A 24823-nucleotide genomic window follows, 5' to 3' on the forward strand; every position below is an offset into this window, starting at 1 on the left:
TGTGTATAAGACGAAATTAAATTATAAGAATTAACATTAATTATTTTTTCTGTTATACAGTCATAACATAAAAAACTGGAGTGTACTCTCTTCATAAACCGCTTCGCTGTATAACAGAAAAAATAATTGATGTTAATCCTTAAATAACACATGTGATATACTATCGACGCAATCGAATGAGGTCATTTATTTGTGACGTCACAGTATTGTTATCTCACGTGATGCGTGTGTGGTACGATTTTATCTATACGGATGTATTATAACCTTGTAAAACAGGATAGTTAACTATGACATCTGATTAAAATCATATCTGAATTTCACACCTACCACAACGTTCTCTTAGATAACGATATATGTTGATAGAACGTTCAATAAGACTTAACGAAATCAAAATAATTATTCTACCAAGGTCTGTAACAATTAATGAAGCTCGGCTGTAATTACGTTACATGCAGGGTTATCAAGGATACGGTTGTCGAGAAGGAGGCTACCTCATGTTTGATGTGGGGTTATTGAGAAAGAGGTTACCCTATGTTTGATGTGGGGTTATCGAGAAAGAGGTTACCTCATGTTTGATGTGGGGTTGTCGAGAAGGAGGTTACCTCATGTTTGATTTGGGGTCATTGAGAAAGAGGTTACCCTATGTTTGATGTGGGGTTATCGAGAAAGAGCTTACCTCATGTTTGATGTGGGGTTGTCGAGAAGGAGGTTACCTCATGTTTGATGTGGGGTTATTGAGAAAGAGGTTACCCTATGTTTGATGTGGGGTTGTCGAGAAGGAGGTTACCTCATGTTTGATGTGGGGTTATTGAGAAAGAGGTTACCCTATGTTTGATGTGGGGTTATCGAAAGAGGTTACCTCATGTTTGATGTGGGCTTGTCGAGAAGGAGGTTACCTCATGTTTGATGTGGGGTTATTGTAAAGAGGTTACCTTATGTTTGATGTGGGGTTATCGAGAAAGTGGTTACCCTATGTTTAATGTGGGGTTGTCGAGAAGGAGGCTACCTCATGTTTGATGTGGGGTTATTGAGAAAGAGGTTACCCTATGTTTGATGTGGGGTTATCGAGAAAGAGGTTACCTCATGTTTGATGTGGGGTTGTCGAGAAGGAGGTTACCTCATGTTTGATTTGGGGTCATTGAGAAAGAGGTTACCCTATGTTTGATGTGGGGTTATCGAGAAAGAGCTTACCTCATGTTTGATGTGGGGTTGTCGAGAAGGAGGTTACCTCATGTTTGATGTGGGGTTATTGAGAAAGAGGTTACCCTATGTTTGATGTGGGGTTGTCGAGAAGGAGGTTACCTCATGTTTGATGTGGGGTTATTGAGAAAGAGGTTACCCTATGTTTGATGTGGGGTTATCGAAAGAGGTTACCTCATGTTTGATGTGGGCTTGTCGAGAAGGAGGTTACCTCATGTTTGATGTGGGGTTATTGTAAAGAGGTTACCTTATGTTTGATGTGGGGATATCGAGAAAGTGGTTACCCTATGTTTAATGTGGGGTTATCGAGAAAGAGGTTACCCTATGTTTGATGTGGGGTTATCGAGAAAGAGGTTACCCTATGTTTGATGTGAGGTTGTCGAGAAGGAGATAACCCCATGTTTGATGTTGGGTTATTGAGAAAGAGGTTACCCTATGTTTGATGTGGGGTTATCGAGAAAGAGGTTACCCTATGTTTGATGTGGGGTTATTAAGAAAGAGGTTACCCTATGTTTGATGTGAGGTTATCGAGAAAGAGGTTACCCTATGTTTGATGTGGGGTTATTGAGAATGAGGTTACCCTATGTTTGATGTGGGGTTATGAAGAAAGAGGTTACCCTATGTTTGATGTGGGGTTATCGAGAAAGAGGTTACCTCATGTTTGATGTGGGATTATTGAGAATGAGGTTACCCTATGTTTGATGTGGGGTTATGAAGAAAGAGGTTACCCTATGTTTGATGTGGGGTTATTGAGAATGAGGTTACCCTATGTTTGATGTGGGGTTATTGAGAAAGAGGTTACCCTATGTTTGATGTGGGATTATTGAGAAAGAGGTTACCCTATGTTTGATGTGGGATTATTGAGAAAGAGGTTACCCTATGTTTGATGTGAGGTTGTCGAGAAAGAGGTTACCCTATGTTTGATGTGGGGTTATCGAGAAAGAGGTTACCCTATGTTTGATGTGAGGTTGTCGAGAAGGAGGTTACCTCATGTTTGATATGGGGTTATCGAGAAAGAGGTTACCCTATGTTTGATGTGGGGTTATTGAGAAAGAGGTTACCCTATATTTTATGTGAGGTTGTCGAGAAGGAGGTTACCTCATGTTTGATGTGGGGTTATCGAGAAAGAGGTTACCCTATGTTTGATGTGGGGTTATCGAGACAGGTTACCCTATGTTTGATGTGGGGTTATTGAGAAAGAGGTTACCCTATGTTTGATGTGGGGTTATCGAGAAAGAGGTGACCCTATGTTTGATGTGGGGTTATTGAGAATGAGGTTACCCTATGTTTGATGTGGGGTTATTGAGAAAGAGGTTACCCTATGTTTGATGTGGGATTATTGAGAAAGAGGTTACCCTATGTTTGATGTGGGATTATTGAGAAAGAGGTTACCCTATGTTTGATGTGAGGTTGTCGAGAAAGAGGTTACCCTATGTTTGATGTGGGGTTATCGAGAAAGAGGTTACCCTATGTTTGATGTGAGGTTGTCGAGAAGGAGGTTACCTCATGTTTGATATGGGGTTATCGAGAAAGAGGTTACCCTATGTTTGATGTGGGGTTATTGAGAAAGAGGTTACCCTATATTTTATGTGAGGTTGTCGAGAAGGAGGTTACCTCATGTTTGATGTGGGGTTATCGAGAAAGAGGTTACCCTATGTTTGATGTGGGGTTATCGAGACAGGTTACCCTATGTTTGATGTGGGGTTATTGAGAAAGAGGTTACCCTATGTTTGATGTGGGGTTATCGAGAAAGAGGTGACCCTATGTTTGATGTGGGGTTATTGAGAAAGAGATTACCCTATGTTTGATGTTGGGTTATTGAGAAAGAGGTTACCCTATGTTTGATATGGGGTTATTGAAAAAGAGGTTACCCTATGTTTGATGTGGGGTTATTGAGAAAGAGGTACCCTATGTTTGATGTGGGGTTATCGACAGGTAGATTACCTATGTTTGATAACGGGTTATTGAGAGGGAAATTACCTTATGTTTGATGTGGGGCCATTGAGAGTGAGGCTACCTTATGTTTGATGAGAGGCTATTGATAGTGAGGCTACCTTATGTTTGATGTGGGGCCATTGAGAGTGAGGCTACCTTATGTTTGATGAGAGGCTATTGGGAGTGAGGCTACCTTATGTTTGATGAGGGGCTATTGAGAGTGAGGCTACCTTATGTTTGATGAGGGGCTATTGAGAGTGAGGCTACCTTATGTTTGATGAGGGGCTATTGAGAGTGAGGCTACCTTATGTTTGATGAGGGGCTATTGAGAGTGAGGCTACCTTATGTTTGATGAGGGGCTGTTGAGAGTGAGGCTACCTTATGTTTGATGAGAGGCTATTGAGAGTGAGGCTACCTTATGTTTGATGTGGGGCTATTGAGAGTGAGGCTACCTTATATTTGATGAGAGGCTATTGAGAGTGAGGCTACCTTATGTTTGATGAGGGGCTATTGAGAGTGAGGCTACCTTATGTTTGATGAGGGGCTGTTGAGAGTGAGGCTACCTTATGTTTGATGAGAGGCTATTGAGAGTGAGGCTACCTTATGTTTGATGTGGGGCTATTGAGAGTGAGGCTACCTTATATTTGATGAGAGGCTATTGAGAGTGAGGCTACCTGATGTAGATTACGGGCTATGTTTGAACAGTACGGTCAGGGAATGGGACAGACTGACAGGGAGGCTGGAATCGGGAGTTTCCCGTCTGAATTTTAAACTTCGCAACCATGCTAATATACAAGTATACATACTATTGTAATCAATTACAAATATTTACAATCTTTATTTACGTATCACCTGTTTGCAGATGATCATCCATAAATTCAATTAAAAGAACAATATTTGCAAAACAACCATCCAAGGATAGTTCAGCCGTCAAACTAGAGATGAATAGATTTTATTACACATGACGATGTCCCTGTGACGTATCAGCCGTTCTTCCATATCAGCCACACTGGCCTTCCTATCCTTGGAGTGATAAATATGTGGTGTGATGTTGTCACGGCGTGCTACAGGAAGGGCATGTTATTTAAACACCATATGTACCGGGTATATAAAGTGATATTAGACCTACACTCATAAAGGGTACTCTCAGTCGGTGTACCAGATTTAAGATATTCAAATACGTTTTAATGAAAGTGATTATATAGAAAGCATGGCACTTATCGTTAAACATGCAAAACGACATTTCCCTACAGATTTTATTGATAGATCAGTTTAACCCAGATGATAGAATGTGTTGTGAACTGAAAATTACATTAGCATTGTCCATTCATCATCTGTGCGTTGGTTGTACTACAGAACGTGCCCTTTAAATGATAATTCATGTTCCACTGAATCATATGACGACTTTCTAGAGAGAGGATTTAGTTTAAAGTCATAACTTATACATATATTGTTCGAATTCAATGTAAAATAAATGTGATTTTACATGCGTATGCATATATATAAACTTCTTCATCGGAAATTTAAGGTTGTCTTCTCGATATTTGAAATTTTGACTCGATTCGAAGTCCTTTTAAATCGAACATTTTCTAACTTTTCCAGCACTTACAGAATAACACTCGGGTGTTTCCGATTCAGTAGGAAATATCCAGCGATATTCAATTAATTAGCAAGTTATATGTTTAGTCGACGTCCCAGAGTTTGTGACCAGGGTTAGTCCTATAATATAAGACTAAGAAGGTCCATATCGTGATTTTTTTTTACGTTTATCATCGGATATTTACATTTTTGTTATTTGTCGAACCTCGAAGACTGTAAATATCCGATAATAAACATAAAAATCACGATATGAACCTTCGAAGTCTTATATTATATAACTATGACCAGGGTAACACTGAAATGTATAATATCACATGTGTTTATGGCCGTTCCGATTCCCCTGACTTCCGTTCTGGAATTAGCCCAAAGCACAACAGTATGAGGTAAGACCTCAAGGACAAAACGGTTTGATGCAGTTGTTAAATCTTATAGTATATATCACAAAAAAAGTAGACACGCAAATTAGAGTCAGCCCAGGAGTTATCGCCCTTAGCGCGCGCTTTTATCGTCATGGCGAGCACGTCTCGCACCGCATACCCACATGTACACCTAACTAGGCAACTAGTCTTGTTGAGTACATGTATATGAGAGTGATCGCTATAGGGGATATAAGTATACACCTTTCATGAGTGAGGTGATAAAAAGATAGTGTCATGCCTTGCATATATGTAGGCTATAAATGAGTGTTCATTTCATGTCAGATTTTATTAAACGAGTCGTAGATCTAGAACTTTTTATTTTTGCAAGCCTTTGCGATAAAATATAAAACTTCGAGGGGGTTTCATTAAATATGAATCGAACACATATTTAAGATACTTTTATCATAGAACTCGGAAAACATACATTTTGACAGATTGTTAATAATTAAAATAGGATGGAAAATCAAACGGAGGCGGTTACTTTGTTGTGCCATCCTCGATTTTCATGGCGTGACGTCATTGTCATTATTATGACGTCACAATCGATTTCTGATTGACCCAGCCAATGAAAATCGCTCCAGGGGATATTACACTAGTGACATATGCAGAAATATGACTGGGTGATTTCACTGGACAACAAATTGATTATGTGATCAATTTTAATTACATTCTACATCTGGCGCCCTCTCCCATATACATAAGAAGATCCGTTCATACATGTATAGTAACGTGTGTTTGTGACATAATTTTCCTACCATACAGAGCCAGCGTGTTAAAATACATCACATGTACCCAGAGAGGGATTGTTGTCAGATGTCTCAGAGAAGGAATGTACGTACAATTAGACACACCCAATATATATCAGACACTGTCCGTGATGTAACATTACATTGTATATCTCACCTAGTCCGTGCAAACGTCATAAAGGAACAGCTTTAGTCTATAAAGATACCGTAATAGACTGTTTTGTGTATGTGTTTTGTTTTGTGTGTGACAGTTTTGATTACAAATTGGAATGCAACAACATGTCTAGCTAGGACTAAAGCTCGGGATCAGGTTATAAGGCGTAAGATTAAATAAGGTCTAGACGTGGAGTTCAAGAAAAGCTAACTCTGTCAATTGATGCCTCGGTCAAACTCGCTCTACGGCTAGATGTGGAGTTCATGGAAAGTTGTCTTTGACAATTTACACGCCGGGCATGCACAACGTATGGATACGTATGATGGAGCGTTGTGCTTGGATAAATGATTTTCCATGAAAGTGGTGAATGTTTAACGTGGTTGTGTAGGCAATACTTTTCAATTACCATTATTGCATTTGAATAGCGTTAACATTGTATTGGGTATTCACGTTATTCCCTAAAGCTATACAAAATTGTGTTAATTAAAGTTTAGATATCAATAACGACAAACTGCTTAATTTTACAACATCACAGCATTACCGTCATTGGAGGAGTATACCAGAAACCATTCTTCATATAGCCAATACTGCTTACAGGCATGCAATATACTTTAACAATTTCTCAATGAAAACAATATGGAGTTCGACACCGGACCGAGAAGGACCACCTAGCCGCGTCCATGTCCGTCCAGGGTAGCTATCCGGCCATGTGGACGTACCGGATTGAGAGGGGAGGAGACACGGGCACCCTCGGAGGAGCTCGACCACCGGCTCCCTCACGTCGCCTGAACACAACAACCGCCGTGAAAGTAGACGTACAGTGAACACCAGTCTCTCTAAGAGACGAGTAATTCGAGCTAGTTTCACGAACTTTCACGAGTGAAAATGAAACCTGAAGGACCACAGGGATCTGTGTTTAGTCTAATAATTATTGTATTATATTGTGTGTATGGTTACCGAATTATTCGCAGGTGGGAGAAGCAGACGTAAATTATTCAAACAAGCAATTATAACTATATTTCCGTTTTCATAATTACTCATCAGCTCCTGGTTGCTGTAGATGTATCAAATAAGCCTTTATTTTCTGTTGCTCTAATATCGCTCCTTTCCGGAAGAATAATTACGTGTACGTCACTGACTCGTTTTTTTCCTTTTGACATTATCAGGATATTTTCAATATCTTAACAATATTTATTTAGCCAGACAAAATGAACTATAACAACACAAAGTTAATAGTCGACCAATATAGAGACATTTTAACACTATAATACTAAACGTGTATAATGTACTGAGCTGTGTGCTTGTGTAAATATATAGGAGATATTGTAATGTTGATACATGTTGGTAACTAGGCCTACTCACAGGGGCACGACACGTTCTTATGACCCTGAATTAAAACAACAACAACAACAAAAACAAAACAAAAAAAAAACCCACCTGGGTCGGACTCCTAGATATTTTTACTGTTATTTTTTTCACTCCGAATCATAGGAACATGTCAAGCCCCTGTGGGCCTACTCACAGGGACTTGACCGCGAATATCCAGCCCTTAGATGCATGACCTGGGTTAGCCCGGGGGCGGTGAAAGGTGAGGGGAGGTGGTTTAGTTTGACATTATGTCGAGTTACAAATCTTTCTCTTCCAGGTTTATATAATCCAAGTATGAGAACATTTGTGCAAAATTGTTAAAAGTACATTGTACCTTTACATGGGGAGTTCTGGATTTTCTTGGGAGAAATTTGATCAGGAAGTTAAAAGTGTCACGCGCTTGATAAAAAAATACCGAGAAAAAAAATCAATGTGTTTCAAATAATGCATCAATTGATACACAAGGTGTAGTCTTCTTTCTTTCTTTCTTTCTTTCTTTCTTTCTTACACGAAGTGTTTACACATATTTACAGTATCAAACATTTTAAGATCCGTAAAATGAAATGCTATTGACAATGTATACAACAATACGTGACAACACATCCATTTATATATGTGTTTGTCCATTTATCTACATGTGTATGTAATGTCGCGTTAAGGTCAGCGACCATGTGGATGTTTCGTGTTATTGAGATGTCGATTCTCACCAAGGCCACCTATTAAGTGTTTAAAGTGACTGAACTTTCCCATGTACATGTTATACATATACGGTAAACATACTTCACTTGTTAACTTCAAGTTCATTTTTTTTTCTTTATTACTATAAATTACTTAAAATACTATTTATAGAGATGAACATACATGTATTTAAATTTGTGCACGTTTTTAAAGATGTATACACGATAAATATAAAATTTCAACTCGAGTACCAGCTGTAAGAAAGACGACATCGAGCAAGACTTTTTTCCCCCTATTTTCACAATTTTGTATTATTATTGAGTATTTTGTTTATTTAAAATCGATTCATTATATAATTTTCTTATTTTATTGTTGTTTTTGTTTTGTTTTGTTTTGTTTTTTTGTTTTTAAATATTTGATAAAATGTAACAGCACTTTACGTATTTTCAAGTTGTCTCGTGTGCAATTTTTTTAGGAGTACAACTACATTTATGTATGATATCAATTTCTCACTACCACCATTTAGAGAGTCTGAATTAAGCAGTGACCTTGACTTTAAATGGATGAAGTCGACCTTCACCAAGTCTCCGGAGATTACCTCAACAATTTGGGCTAATTGTCATAAAAAAATGGCTAAACACTTCAGTCAATATTATACGGAAGCCGGTTAGTGCCACATGAAGTAAACTTTTTATGTCGTAATTACGACATAATTACGACATAGTTATCTCGTAATTACGACTTAGTATGTCGTAATCACGTCTGAGTTATCTCGTAATTACGACATGGTTATCTCGTAATTACAACTTAGTTATCTCGTAATTACGACTTAGTATGTCCAATTAGTGACACCTGGGGCTTGTATATGATGTGTTTGTGGGGTAATTGTTATTTTTGCTAGCCCCCTCACCAGTTTATATATATTTCTAGAGGTCATTGAAAGTATTTCTTGTCCAAAAGAAAGAAAACATAATGCAAATTCGTGGTTATTTGCGTCAAAGGCCTGTGTATTACAAACAGTCCTCGGCTTAACCTGTTATCATTAATCGCTGCATATCAGTAACCATTGAATGAATAATTGTTCAAGTGGTTCTACCAGTTGAGCCACATAAATGTAAGCGTACTAGTAATGCAAAATTTACGTCTGATTCAAGCGTCTGTCTGATGTGTTTGCGGAAGTACTGTTAGTGTTTACTACCGGGTAACTGCCCCCGTTCGTGAACTTTGAATCTTCGCTTGTATGAGGGTTTGTCACCGGAGGTGTATGAACCGTAAAGTCATTTGATTCATGGAGGAAAGTGTCATGTGACAATGAATAGGACACAATTACCAGACTAATGAACTGCAGACGACTACGGTCATGTTTATTTCATGGTGAATGGACATCGTAAGAATATCTGATTCCGATGAAGAAAGTGTTTTTATGAAAACATTTCAACTTTCTTACATTTATGCAGTGTCGCTCATGCAATGTCACTGGAGCATAGTTTGAGTATAAATTCAGTAGACGAAACGATGGATCACAGTGTGGAAGAGGACACACCACTTTTGGGTTCAACCGGCACTGCCCCTCAGGCTCAGATATGGAAGTTTCCTCGCAGCCTCAGCCGCAACGACCTAGGGGACAGCCGGAGTATGGCTGGTTCCCAAGACAGCAGACGGACATTGGGTACCTTCTCTGGGGTCGTCTGTCCTGTTGCACTGTCCATGTTCAGTACCCTTTTATTCCTTCGATCAGGTACATCATGATGCTATTTTATGTACTGAGGATAAAAGTGTTCATTAATTGTTACATACGAATTAAATGTAGTGGCCATGGTATTTCTGTGTTATAAATTTGTATATTATTTAGGTCTCTGTTTTATCAGATGAGCCTTACTCAAGGTTAACAGGCACATAGCTGACTACAACTAGCTGTAGACTAGCTATATATAGATCTACAGTGTAACAGGTAAAAAGAAGTTCCAGCTATGCAGTACATTGTAAAAAGTGCAGTACTAATACATAAATACTGATACTTAATGGAAGAAAGTGCACTTAATTAAGGTCAAATATGTCCCCTTAATATACATATATGCTTTGGCTTGGTATATGTATAGCTACATAAAATGCATATATATACATGTAAACAATACATGTATGTAGTAGTCAAGATTATATACATTTGTATATTAATTTGAGCTTTGTAACATATCTCACCTTTTCAGAAAAATGATTGTATTCATTTTCCTTCATGCCTTTACTGAAGTACAAAACATTAAGCATTATGGTCAGTTATTTCCCTACATTGAGTATATACATATGTATATATAGGTGACAAAGAAATCTCACCTCAAAGGGACAAGATTCTTGATTGTCTAACCCTAGACTCAGGGATGGCTGGACATTCAAGATTCTCACCCAGGGGTTGAGAATTTTATTAAGGCAGGGAATGATAATTTTCGTTTTCGCCTATTTGTATAATTTGTTTAGTAGTAAATAGTATTCATGGTTAATAATATGAAGGCAGTTTACCTTATGTGTTAATTTTTTTATACCAAAATCATTATCATGAATGAGACTGAATATCAAAGATATATTAAAAAAACCTTCATTTTTAATTATATATTGCTTAATACAATCAAGCTAAAAAGACATTGTAGTTATAGCTTGTTTGTTTGCTTGATTTATCGCCCCAAGAAAAGCCAGGTCATTTTGATGCAGAGGGTCTCTTTGTAGTAGTTTGTGACTACCTCACTGTGCAACATACGGGAGACCCATCATATGCCATCCAGAGCAATTAGGATAAAGTGTCTTGCCAAAGGACACAACCAACACGACAGCACAGACTGGCCTGTTTCTCAGCTTCCCAAAACCATGGGTAGAGAACGTTGATCCATGCACCTCCGATGGGTCACCTGAGATTATGTGGCCAGCTCTGTAACCGACTGAGATATTGCAGCCCCTTCATAGTTATAGAGTAAAGATGTATGACAGCATATATGTCTTTGTAGAATATTGAGGAAAAATGTTTTTAATATTCAAAAATGTTTAAGAAACACTCAGGATTAAGAAAAAGAGTGACATCCAAAGTTTATTTCTTCCTGTGATGGTTTTCTTGTTTGATTAAAATTCATTCTTCCTTGACACAGTCAAAGTCATGATTGGCGCAGTATCAAGTACATTTTTGTTTACACATACTTGTGACATGCTTGACACAGTCCAGGTATTTCACTATTACAAAATAAGATTGCGAGGTCAATCTGGTATGTTATCAAAATTTCATATTCCCACACTTCAATAAGACCACATATGTTGTTTAAAACTTATCTTTTCATAAATGAATAGGTAGCCATGGTTTTCTTAATGAAAGCTGAAAAAATTATTGACACAATGATAACTTTCATGAGGTGACTTCATGCTGTACTGAGAGATATGTATGTAAATATTGTCTGTAGTTTAAGCAAATAAGGTGGTACATGTGTACTGACCTTGGATAGAGTGAAAGGTCACAGAAACTTGTGAATGATGGATAATATCGTAATTCCTGATAAGATAACTCACAGTGCAGTCTTGTATAAATTTGTCACATGACGTCATATTGTGATATTTTAAGATGATAATGATATTTCTTTACACACTTATGTGATATAAAAAACTAATTTGTTGTTATGAACTTATGAGGGATGAATGAATGAATCAATCATGGTATTGTAAAAGTAGAGAGTATAGCCTAGTGGTAGGATGTTTGCCTCGAGAGCGAAAGGTCGCTAGTTGGAAGCCTGGTACGAACAGGATGTTTTTCATTACTCCTTCCTATTAAAGATTTGGTGTCGTTGACCACTCCAAGTGAAAGCTATAGGAGACTAAGAGGCTCCCATGTAATTAGAACCTGGGTTGCAGTTGTCTTCGGGTAAAAAAAAATTTGTGAAGGAGGGAGAAGTGTAAAAGTAGAGAGTATAAGTTCACCTCACTAGCTCAGACTAGGGTGAATTTCCCTTAAGCCTAGTGGTATGATGTTTGCCTTGATAGCGAAAGGTCGCTAGTCCGAAGCCCGGTACGTATACAGGCAGGGTATTTTTCATTACTTATTCCTATTACAGCATTAAAGTATAGAAGGCAGGAAATTTGTACCATCAGACCACATATGTTACCATATGCCTACATATGATAACTATAAGTGTACCTTTAGTCCATGAAGAAGAAAGACAAAAAAAATGTAAAATAAGATAAATTATGATACATAGACGTGTATGCAGGTATGACATGTGACAATTATTCATTCACAAGTTGTTTTGGTTTCAGTTGACCTATTTTATCAGTCTATGAAGAGGATAAAACCATTGATATTTTATAAAAGTTTGTTTATGTTGTTTACTTATCATTCAAAGTCATAGGGCCATGCTGCTGAAACTTTTTTTTTTTCGAATTAATTAAATCTGTGGAGTGTAGCTTACATAGGTTAATATGAGGAGCAGACCAGCTTGTGTTAAACATCTCAATTCATGGCTATAACATAATATGTTTTATTACATAATTTGTTTGTTTTTCCTTAACTATACACATACCTGGTAAGCTATATTTTGAACTATTGCATGGCTAAAATGACTATTGCACAGTCACATGCGAACTATTGAACACCTGTGATGTTTCAAAATTTCCCTACTTCCCTTTCAAGCGTCTAAATATAAGTCACCTGGATGTGAACACTGCCGACGTCAGTCATGACGACTTCTAGGTCTACAGGAAAGTCGAGATGTCAGTGATTCTAACTGTGTTTTAGTGATTATGTAATAAAACAAGTACATGTATATCATGGGTGTCTGTGCAATAGTCCAGAATATTTGACCCTCGGTACTGGTAATCGACCGATGTTGTATTGTACTATTGCACAGACACCCATGATATATTTGTATAATATGTACATGTGACAGTGTTATGATTCTTCCTGTTAGTTCTGACTTTACAGACTCATGCAGTCATGGACAACTTTGACCAAAAGGCCTTGCCATCAAACTTCGTTATGATATGTTTTGTTTTGTTTGACTAACTTAAAATTCTAATATCCTATTTTTCAGGGTTCCTGGTTGGGCAGGCAGGGATTCTGGAGTCAGTAGCCCAGCTGGTGCTTGCTTACTTTATTCTGGCAATGACAGTTCTTTCCATCTGTGCCATCTCCACAAACGGTGCTCTGGAGGGGGGAGGAGCCTACTGTATCCTTCAGAAACTTACTGTATCAATAAGTCTTTATTATCTTTGTTGACCATTTATTTATATTTTTGTTGACCATTTATTTAAATTCCTGGTTGAAAGTAAAAAATTAGATCACAATTTGGCATACTATAGAAAGAAAGATATGTATCTTCCAGTTTCCCCTGGAAAGTTATTCAGATCAGAAACTAGGTCACTGTTACTATGAATAGAATAGCAGCTTTCATCTTCCCCTGGCTCTAGGATCAGATATATGTAAGGTCAAAATAAAGGCCACCATTACTGATAACATAACTAATAGCTTTTATGACACTGTAAGCATTTAAACCAAATTCAAAATTGAGGCAACTTTTCAAAAATGGAATTAAATAAAAATTAAATCTTTCAACCATATTCAAGGTCAAAATTGAGGTCATCAGTACAAGAAATTCAATTATTGCTTCAGACATCTTTCTTGAAGTTTCTCAAGGTCAAAGTAGAATTAGGTCACTGTGATAATTTTTTAAATATCTGTTTAAGTTTCTGTTGATCCTTTTACAAAAAGCTGGATGTGGGTTTTTCATTTTCTGTAAATGATGGCATGTATGAAGGTCCCATTAAACCTCCACAGATCTTGGTCAAAATCCTATAGCTATCACATTTTAAAGCATATTTCAGGAGATTAAGTAACTTAAAATATATAAGTATATTAGTTACTGAAATACTAAAGGGGATTCCAGTATTTCAGTTAACCTGGTCATGATAATGGCCAATATTAGACTGACCCTGAGAAAATCACATTAAATCACAACTTTCTTAACTTTGCAGTTACACATGAAATATGTACATACATTTGATAATTTTCTGTTACTAAAGCATTATATATAACCACAAAATGTTGTGGTTATCACTCAAGATGGGGAAGAAAATCACTTCATTATTTCCTGACATTTAATATCAATAATATAGGGAAATTAATGTCTGTTTACTCAATGGCAAGGAAGATAAGAGATATCTGGTATTTCAAATTGTTCTATACATGTATATGGCATGATATGATTATTTACCATAAAACAGGCCTTCCTTGCTTTCAGATAATGTTTCCAGGAATACAAATTAAAATTACATTCATGCTTGTGTCATATGACATATTACATACATGCCATACTTTCAGGAGAACAATAAGGGAAATTGATGATTATTTTAAGGGAGTTTTGCCTAAAATAAGGGAGATTTGTGCACGACATGAATATCAACATTTTTACTCAATTTTAAAGCAATAAACTTATTTTGAAAGAAATAAAGAATATTTATATTTATTTTGGATATTAATCATATTGTATATGCAAACAACAAAAAGTTGTATAAGGTAAAAAATGCAACAAGTATATATTATAAAATGACAATGGCCTCACTTTCGGATCATGTTATGATGGCGCAATGGAGAAATCAGATATATATAGTCGTGATAAAAGAATTTTTGACATGAAAAGTGGCCTTTGGACAATAGATTTTACAAAATTAAAAACAAGTTTGATTGTGAGATTAAAAGTTTTTTAAAATTTCAGATCAGAAGTGTGAACTTTTTCACTATTATCACACTTGCAGATGCAAGTCATTGTGATATATCAGAGTTACTTCCCTTGTGTCCTCTCTATCAGTATGGTATAGCGATAAGTTTGACAGCTGATGAGTGTAAAGATTGCACTTTGGTTAGCTTGGAAATGAATGAAATAAAACAAACGTTATATTTGCTTTTCGCTTGAAATGGATATCAGAAGAAATAAAACTAAAATAATTTTTATGCAAATATTTTCACGATATTTAATAAAGATTTGGAAGTTAACAATTTGACAGAATTGAATTTGAACTGTTCCTTGACCTCTATCCAGTTATGATAAGTAGAGCCCTCGGACCGGAGTTTGGTGGCAGCATTGGTTTCCTGTTTTTCGCGGCCAACGTGATTGCCGCAGGGCTATATGTCAGTGGTTTTGTAGAAGGAATGCTGGAAAATTTTGGCCCTGGAGGTAAAGAAAAATGTTCCTGGTCAGGATTAAGTATTTATAGTTGATGATTACAGACCAGATGTCACATCGTGTGTGAACATTTTCCAACAACCTTTTAAACAAAAAAAAAGAAAGTTTTTTGCTTGTGATTTCAATTGACTGTGACTTATTTGATGGGAATTATGTGCCCTCTTTTGCTGCTTTCTGCTAATAAACATTTCACATAATATCACTATTTTGAATTGCCTTTCTGGCCAAAATATATTGGAATTTTAATATGAAAAGAAAGTAGGAATTGTGATTTTCATTTATAAATTTTGAAATGAAGAATACAATTTTTATACACATGTTCATTACCTTCAGTATTTATTCAGTTGCAGAGAAATTATTTTTAGACAGCTAAGAATTTTTTCAAATGAAGCATGAATGTTTTTTATCAGTGTTCAGTTCCAGTTACTTACATTATATACTTTCAGGCACGATGCTGACCGATGACCAGACAGGTCTACCCACAAGGCCAAATGAACAATGGTGGAAGTACCTGTATGCCACCATCGTCCTTTTTCTCTGTCTCATCGTCTGTATCATCGGTGGTAGCATGTTTGCTAAGACCTCTGCTTTCATCTTTTTGGTAGGATATTATTGTCATCCCTTAAAAGTTCTTTCAACTTTGAGATCTAGCTTATACGGTATCTGAGAAAATGCCTGGTAATAAGTTAGCTAGTGCATGCACCCATACCTATTGTAGTTCAGTCAAATTGTAACTCTGTATTTACTGTGACTATTTCTGTATATTACTGATAATTAATTCTGATGACCCATCACTACCTATTAACTCTATATTTACTGTGAGTATTTCTGATTATAACTGATAATTGATTATGATGACCCATCACTACCTATTAACTCTATATCTACTGTGGGTATTTCTGATTATAACTGATAATTGATTATGATGACCCATCACTACCTATTAACTCTATATTTACTGTGAGTATTTCTGATTATAACTGATAATTGATTCTGATGACCCATCACTACCTTTTAACTCTATATTTACTGTGAGTATTTCTGATTATAACTGATAATTGATTATGATGACCCATCACTACCTACTAACTCTATATTTACTGTGGGTATTTCTGATTATAACTGATAATTGATTATGATGACCCATCACTACCTACTAACTCTATATTTACTGTGAGTATTTCTGATTATAACTGATAATTGATTATGATGACCCATCACTACCTATTAACTCTATATCTACTGTGGGTATTTCTGATTATTACTGATAATTGATTATGATGACCCATCACTACCTACTAACTCTATATTTACTGTGAGTATTTCTGATTATAACTGATAATTGATTCTGATGACCCATCACTACCTATTAACTCTATATTTACTGTGAGTATTTCTGATTATAACTGATAATTGATTATGATGACCCATCACTACCTACTAACTCTATATTTACTGTGGGTATTTCTGATTATAACTGATAATTGATTATGATGACCCATCACTACCTATTAACTCTATATTTACTGTGGATATTTTCTGATTATTACTGATAATTGATTCTGATGTCCCATCACTACCTACTAATTCTGTATTTATGTTTTTTTATTTTACAGTTGGTGATATTATGTACCCTCTCAGTGTTTATTAGCATTTTTGCCAAAACATCATCTTTCGGGGTAAAAATACCGAGTACGAATCATCTAGTGGCAAACGCCTCGGACAATAACATTACCGGGATGTACACTGGGTTGTCATCAAAAACATTTCACGATAATCTCTTCAGTAAGTATATATATTGTAATAAAATACATTAGTATACAGTATCTAGTATCTACCGTAATGTATACAAAATCACATTTATACATACGTGTATGATATGTATGAAATACATTAATATACATTGTACAGTATCTACCGTAATGTATACAAAATCACTTTTATACATATGTGTATGATATGTATGAAATACATTAATATACATTGTACAGTATCTACCGTAATGTATACAAAATCACTTTTATACATATGTGTATGATATGTATGAAATACATTAATATACATTGTACAGTATCTACCGTAATGTATACAAAATCACTTTTATACATATGTGTATATGTATGAAATACATTGATATACAGTATCTACTGTAATGTATACAAAATCACATTGATACCGTATGTGTATGATAACGACCACTCTTCATTGAGGAATGGTTGTATTCATATAACTCAAGATACAGAATTTATATCAATTGGTGAAATGTCACGTACAGAACTCAGAAGTGTGGTTGTTGTTATACATAACAAACATATATCACTTGTTCTGGATTGAAAATTTTGCCAAAAAAAAAAAAAAATACAGTATAAGGTTCAACATGAGAGTCTTGAATTTAAACAATTCACCTGGACATCTATTTATTGAAGTATAACTGTATTGACGATTTGTGTACATGAATAGTGTTAGGTATTTTGGTAAAGTCTGAACTGTAGTGGATGTTTGTTCCTTAATCCAAATTCCTGTTTAATTTTGAGATTGTGTCTCATGTACAGCTTATATCATTGATATAATATCTAAATATACATTTTTAGCCCACCATCATCAGATGGTGGGCTATTCAAATCGCCCTGCGTCCGTGGTCCGTGGTCCGTGGTCCGTCCGTCCGTCCCTCCGTCCGTAAACAATTCTTGTTATCGCTAATCCTCAGAAAGTACTGAAGGGATCTTTCTCAAATTTTATATGTGGGTTTCCCTTGGTGCCTAGTTATGCATATTGCATTTTGAGACCAATCGGAAAACAACATGGCCGACAGGCAGCCATCTTGGATTTTGACAATTGAAGATTGTTATCGCTATTTCTGAGAAGGTACTGAAGGGATCTTTCTCAAATTTCATATGTAGATTCCCCTTGGTGCCTAGTTATGCATATTGCATTTTGAGACCAATCGGAAAACAACATGGCCGACAGGCAGCCGTCTTGGATTTTGATAATTGAAGTTTGTTATCGCTATTTCTGAGAAAGTACTGAAGGGATCTTTCTCAAATTTCATATGTAGGTTTCCCTTGGTGCCTAGTTATGCATATTGCATTTTGAGACCAATCGGAAAACAACATGGCCGACAGGCAGCCATCTTGGATTTTGACAATTGAAGTTTGTTATCGCTATTTCTCAGAAAGTACTGAAGGGATCTTTCTCAAACATTTTTGCAAGTTCCCCTTGGTCTGTAGTTCTGCATATCTAATTCTTGGGACCAATAGGAAAACAACATGGCCGACAGGCAGTCATCTTGGATTTTGACAATGGTGTTTCCTCGAAATCTTGAAGGTCTTTTTCCCACTTACGAGGAAAACATGAGATAATGCCTCACCGAGGTATGTACAATGACTGAGATTCTACAAAATGTGTTTTTCACATTTTTTTGTAAACAAAATGTCTGATACATTAGCCCCAATTGTGAAATGTATTAGGTATTACTGAAGACATTGTTAGTTATCCTCTATGTATTTCTAAATTAAATAAAGCACGGAATCATGATTTTTTTGTAACCTGTACAAATATCACTAAAGTCTAGCTGTTCTTATATTAGTATGTCAGGTATTTTTGAAGAAATTAAAACAATATTTGGTCAGACTTGCGATTAGATAAACGATTGAGAGGGCTTTTCTCATCACGTAACTTTATTTTGAGCAAGATCAGGAAAGACAACCAAAGACAAAATGACATTAAACAACAAAACAAAACAAGATGGGATGGTTGTATATCTCCCAATTACAGGAAGGATCCTACAAAATTGATTTTGACAGTTTAAGTTCATATTGCTGTTTCGGAAGAAAAAATTACCTTTAAGTTAGTAGTCATCAATAACTTAATAAAAAATTCGGAAACTTTGAAAAACTTTGAAAAGCCTATCTCTTGGTTGGTTGTTTGTACTAAATCCTTCTGTAGGCTTTTTAAAAAATAATTTCAATAATTTTGATCCCTTACATTAGAGGGTAGCTCTTAGTTTATTAACTCATATTTCCTATATTACGGTAACAAAATACTACTAAATTGTATAGACAGGCCGAAACACCTGAAGTTAGATTATAGGAAGAGGGAAAATGTCATCTGAAGAGGGAAAATGTCATCGGAAGAGGGAAAAAGTCATCTGAAGAGGGAAAATATCTTTGTAGGAGGGATATGTCATCGGAAGAGAGAAAATGTCTTTGTAGGAGGGAAAGTGTCATCATTTATCATTATTTTTTTTTCGTTCTAAGGTTGGATGCTGGGAAGACCATGACACGGACCCACTTGGTGAAGAACAAACCCGTTGGATGACTTTAGTAGATGGCATGAAAATCAAAGCTTTTGTAGAGATCACCATGGCAACATCAGTTGTCGAGGGAATGAGACATTTGGTGAGGATAGCTGGGCTAGGGGGCATGAAACCAAATACAGTGTGTCTAGGGTTCTATGACACCTCCAAACCGATAGACTCCCTAGCCAGGAGGCTAACACAGAAAAAGAAACGCATTCTGGGTGGAGTTGAAAATGGTGTTTCCTCGAATCTTGAAGGTCTGTTTTCCAGCTTACGAGGAGAACATGAAGATAAGTGCCTACAGCCCAGAGAATATGTACAGATGATTGAAGATTCTCTAAAACTGCAGAAAAATGTGATTCTTTGTCGACATTTTCATTTGTTAAACAAGACAGTTGTAGCAGACACAAGAGCAACATCGTTTATAGATGTATGGCCTGTAAATTTGTTTCAACCAGAAACTGCGAGTTTCTTTGACAACACTTGTCTTTTCATGCTGCAGTTTGCCTGCATCTTGAGGATGGTCCCACCATGGAAAGCCAAAACTCAACTTCGTGTGTTCTTGTGCCTTAATGCCCAAACGGATAACACACTTCAGAAGGAACAGAAATTGGACGCTTATTTACAACAGCTGCGTATTTACGCCAAGATCAAAATTGTCACGTGGGACCACCTCATGCACATGCTTCCGCAAGAGACAGAGGTGAACAGTGAGCGGATGCAAGATTTTCATTCGGCACCAAATCAGTTTATAAAGGAGATGAATGAGTTGATCATCTCCCACTCAAGTCGTACTGTGGTGTCGTTCTTATATCTCCCACGGCCTCCACCAGAGAGCAAATTTCAAGGTGTAGACGCCCGAGAAACCGAGAGAGACAAGTTTCTTCAGCAGCTTGAGTTGTTGTCGAGAAACCTTCCACCCACCGTTTTTGTTCATGGACTACATCCCGTCACGTCCACGACCTTGTAAAACTAAAATGTTGGAGAATGTTTATCGGACTTCTTGATGAAGCTGCTGAGCCTCATTGTTGATCAAGCCATCACTAGTCATGCTGTTCGGTTGTGCGTAAAGCTTCTAAATGTAGGGACCTCTCTGAGTATATATATAACATCTAGAATTTCATACTATAGCTGCTAGACATTCCACACATATTTTTAGCCATTGAAAGTGGATCTAGCTCATCCCTTAGGTGTTTGATTGCTTTGCAGGCGTATATAATAGCACAAATTTTATAAGAATAGTAAATTTGATGTTGGGCCTCTTAACATTTTCAGTAATTGGTGTAGTTGTGAGGTATACAGTAGAATAGCTTCGAAATCTGTCTGTGCTAATACACTTAATATGTTAAAAATTTAGTCTTAAGAAAACTTTTTTTGATATTTTTTAGAAATCTTTGTTTTTTTTTACATACCGAAATAAGGTTTTCTGGTTTTATAGAACATAACCATGAAAAAATCAAAATACAACTCAGAAAACACACTTTTTCTGAAAGCAGTTGAATAAAGAAGTTTAAGCAAAAAATATGACTAAAAAAAGTTTTAATATAAAATTACTTGTTCTGTAAGCTGTAATTTTTTAAATCAGCAGTGTTGGAGTTATGGTCACTTATAGATTTTGAGATATGACATCATGACAGCCATATTGTATTTTTGACCATATTGAAAATGTTGCAATAACACCTTCATTCAATAAGCTATTTTGCAAGTTAGACTATGATAATATCTGTTACTGTTTAAGAGATTAAAATTCTACAAAAAATACATGTGATGTCAAGTTGTCCCATTTATATATGGTGTATATCTATTTCTAATGGTGTATACATATGTATTGTTGTTATATGTTGTTAATGTCCTTAAATTGCCTAGAAATGTACTACATGTATACACAGGTGTGGGCTTTCATGATATGATTTCTGTAGAAATGTTTTATGACGGTATGCAGCAAAGCTTGTCTAATCCGACACCCTATCAGGGTACAGCTTGTCAAGTCGACCTGTCTAATATGACATCCTATCAGGGTAGAGCTTGTCAAGTCGACCTGTCTAATCTGACACCCTATCAGGATACAGCTTGTCATGTTTGACCTGTCTAATCTGACATCCTATAGGGTACAACATGTCAAGTCGACCTGTCTAATCTGACACCCTATCAGGATATAACATGTCAAGTCGACCTGTCTAATCTTACACCCTATCAGGGTACAACATGTCAAGTCGACCTGTCTAATCTGACACTCTATCAGGATATAACATGTCAAGTCGACCTGTCTAATCTTACACCCTATCAGGATATAATGTGTCAAGTTAACCTGTCTAATCCGACACCCTATCAGGATACAACTTGTCAAGTTGACCTGTCTAATCTGACACCCTATCAGGATACAACATGTCAAGTCGACCTGTCTAATCTGACACCCTATCAGGGTACAACATGTCAAGTCGACCTGTCTAATCTGACACTCTATCAGGATATAATGTGTCAAGTTGACCTGTCTAATCTGACGCCCTATCAGGGTACAGCTTGTCAAGTTGACCTGTGTAATCTTACACCCTATCAGGATATAATGTGTCAAGTTTACCTGTCTAATCTGACACCCTATCAGGGTACAGCTTGTCAAGTCGACCTGTCTAATCTGACACCCTATCAGGATATAATGTGTCAAGTTTACCTGTCTAATCTGACACCCTATCAGGGTACAGCTTGTCAAGTCGACCTGTCTAATCTTACACCCTATCAGGATATAATGTGTCAAGTTTGACCTGTCTAATCTGACACCCTATCAGGGTACAACTTGTCATGTTGACCTGTCTAATCTGACACCCTGTCAGGATTCAACATGTCAAATTAACCTGTTTAATCTTGGACTCAGTTGGGTTTATCATAGTGGTCAGATTACACTAGCCTCATTTGGTAATTCTAAGGATTAGAAATGGATTAAATGTTTATGTCTGATTAGAAAATTCAAAAATCAGAGTAGATAGAGTCACTCTATGTAACAGCCATGGTAATGGGATCAATGCTGTCCAAAAAAAATAATGAAATTATTCTTTCGCACTCGTTTTAGCAATGTTCTGTGATCATGACCACCATTTATGTCAGTTCTGTACAAGTGGCAATATTGAAGTAAGGATTTAAGACTCAACAGTTTAACACTGTGGCCTTGTGATAGTCATCACAGGGACTTGGTTAAGATTCTTAACTCACAGTCTATATATTGATATGTATTATAAATGTATGTTATGGCTAGGAATTGGTGACAAGTCCCTGTGATGGTTATTATTGAATCGTTCATATTGAGGTGTTCAATTAATACCTACAATTTGATATTAGGTTTTCTCTTTGATTATTTCATTTTTATTTTTTTTTTAATATCTTTAGGTGTGTTCAATTATATTTCTGTTATTTTTCCTTTGTTATGAAACGTTTTGACCAGGATGATAGTTTATGTATACACTTCATACTCTTTGCTTCTTGTGCAATGCTTGAGTTTATTACATTCCATTTGATAAATAAGCTTGTTGGAGAAGGAGATTGATGTCAGTACATTCTTGTAATATATTATACTCGATTTCCACTTATAGGGGAGATAACTGTATTATTGATTTGGCAGAGAAAACGTGAAACATACTGTAACAAGAAATATCTTTAAAAAAGATAAATGGCATAGTTTTAATGCTGGTGGTTATAATGCAAAACTGTTAATTAAATAAATTAATGAACTAGTGTGTTTCAGCACGGATAACAAAATAATATCAGTTTGAATCATTTTTGGTGATAATAAGTCTGCATTTGAATCAAGAATATAATTTCATTAATGTGTCATTTAAAAAGAAACACCCACTTGCATTCAATTTTAACTTTGTTTCGTTTTTTAACTGCATATCTGCATTTTGTATTTACCGCTACATTGATCGATCAAATACTTCATCTTGACCAGTAACGCCACCTGTCGCATCATATACAGGGCCAAAAGAATATCATATGGCTATACCGAAAAATGTATTATAATTATAGACATAATCACACTGATGGACACATATTATCAGGCATTAACAACACTTTTAAAGTTAAATTGATCAGGATTTAACAGTTCACTGAATGAATAATATTATAGTTGATATTTACATCAGTTCGTTTTACTGAGTTTACAGCGCCTCGCAGTGGCCGAGTGGTTAAGGTGTCATGATACTTTATCACTAGCCCTCCACCTCTAGGACGCGAGTTCGAAACCCATGTGGGGCAGTTACCTGGTAGTGACCGTAGGTTTTTCTCCGGGTACTCCGGCTTGGGACGTCCTTAAATAACTGGCTGTTTATACGTCGTAAAACTAAAATAAAACCAAACTGATTTTTTTAAAACAATGAACAGTTATCTCCCTTTTAAAATTTTGTTCCTGTGTCATTCTCGGTTGTAAACAAACCTTTATTAAGTATATAGGATTACAAATATAAACATTTTGATAAATCTTCAGATACATGACCTCATTGTCACCCATAAAGTAAGAGAATTTCCATTTCATTATGAAATAATGATAATAATTTTTGTAAAGTTTGCATGCCATATCTTACATGTAGTGAATAACATATGATTACCTAGAGTTACCAGTCTTTTTGGCACCAGGTAAAATCTTACTTTTTTTATTCACTGTTCAATGAAATGGAACAAAGGATTAGGGTACTTTTTTGGTTCACTGTCCAATGAAATGGAACGAAGGATTAGGGACTATGGGCCTTTAAATCAACTTACTTATTGTACCGTTGATGAGTCTTATCAAACTCTCGAACATTTACCAACCTAGCTTCCTCGCAGTGGTCAGACTGCGACCCTTTGCTCACCAGGCTAACATCCTATCACAGCTGTTTGGATTTCATAAATAAAAAAAATAAAGCTCTGCTATAGAATAGCTCATGGTTTTCTATCTTATATGTTTGCCTATAAAACCAAACTTTACACTGATTGGATTCTATCGCTTCAGTCAATAGCAGTTTCACATATACTATAGGAACCCAGCACCTCCACAAATGAGTCTTGCAATCATATGAAAAAAAGACAAGTTTTATAATAAATCTCATGAAGATAATAGGTAGGTAGCAGTTGTAAGATGCTGTTAATTACATAACTAAATTTTGATGTAGAAATGAAAGTTATGATTTTGTCTGACAGAAAGCATATCTTCTGTTGTAATTGCCTCTACAAAATATGTCTCTACAAAGTTGATCTAT

General features: G+C 36.2%; 1 protein-coding gene across 1 annotated transcript in view; it reads left to right on the top strand.

The window, feature by feature from the left end:
* LOC117344700 (solute carrier family 12 member 9-like) overlaps window positions 1-22952 on the top strand; it is a 31553-nt gene extending 8601 nt beyond the window's left edge. Inside the window, exons 2-7 of the mRNA XM_033907528.1 lie at window positions 13157-13291; window positions 15161-15295; window positions 15751-15905; window positions 16921-17089; window positions 18891-18898; window positions 19561-22952. Coding sequence (XP_033763419.1) covers window positions 13157-13291; window positions 15161-15295; window positions 15751-15905; window positions 16921-17089; window positions 18891-18898; window positions 19561-20571 — 1613 coding nt within the window. The 3' untranslated portion in view covers window positions 20572-22952. The remainder of the gene's footprint in view (window positions 1-13156; window positions 13292-15160; window positions 15296-15750; window positions 15906-16920; window positions 17090-18890; window positions 18899-19560) is intronic.
* Window positions 22953-24823: the final 1871 nt, after the last annotated feature.

This window comes from Pecten maximus, chromosome 16 (assembly GCF_902652985.1).
Source record: "Pecten maximus chromosome 16, xPecMax1.1, whole genome shotgun sequence".
Classification (NCBI taxonomy): domain Eukaryota; kingdom Metazoa; phylum Mollusca; class Bivalvia; order Pectinida; family Pectinidae; genus Pecten; species Pecten maximus.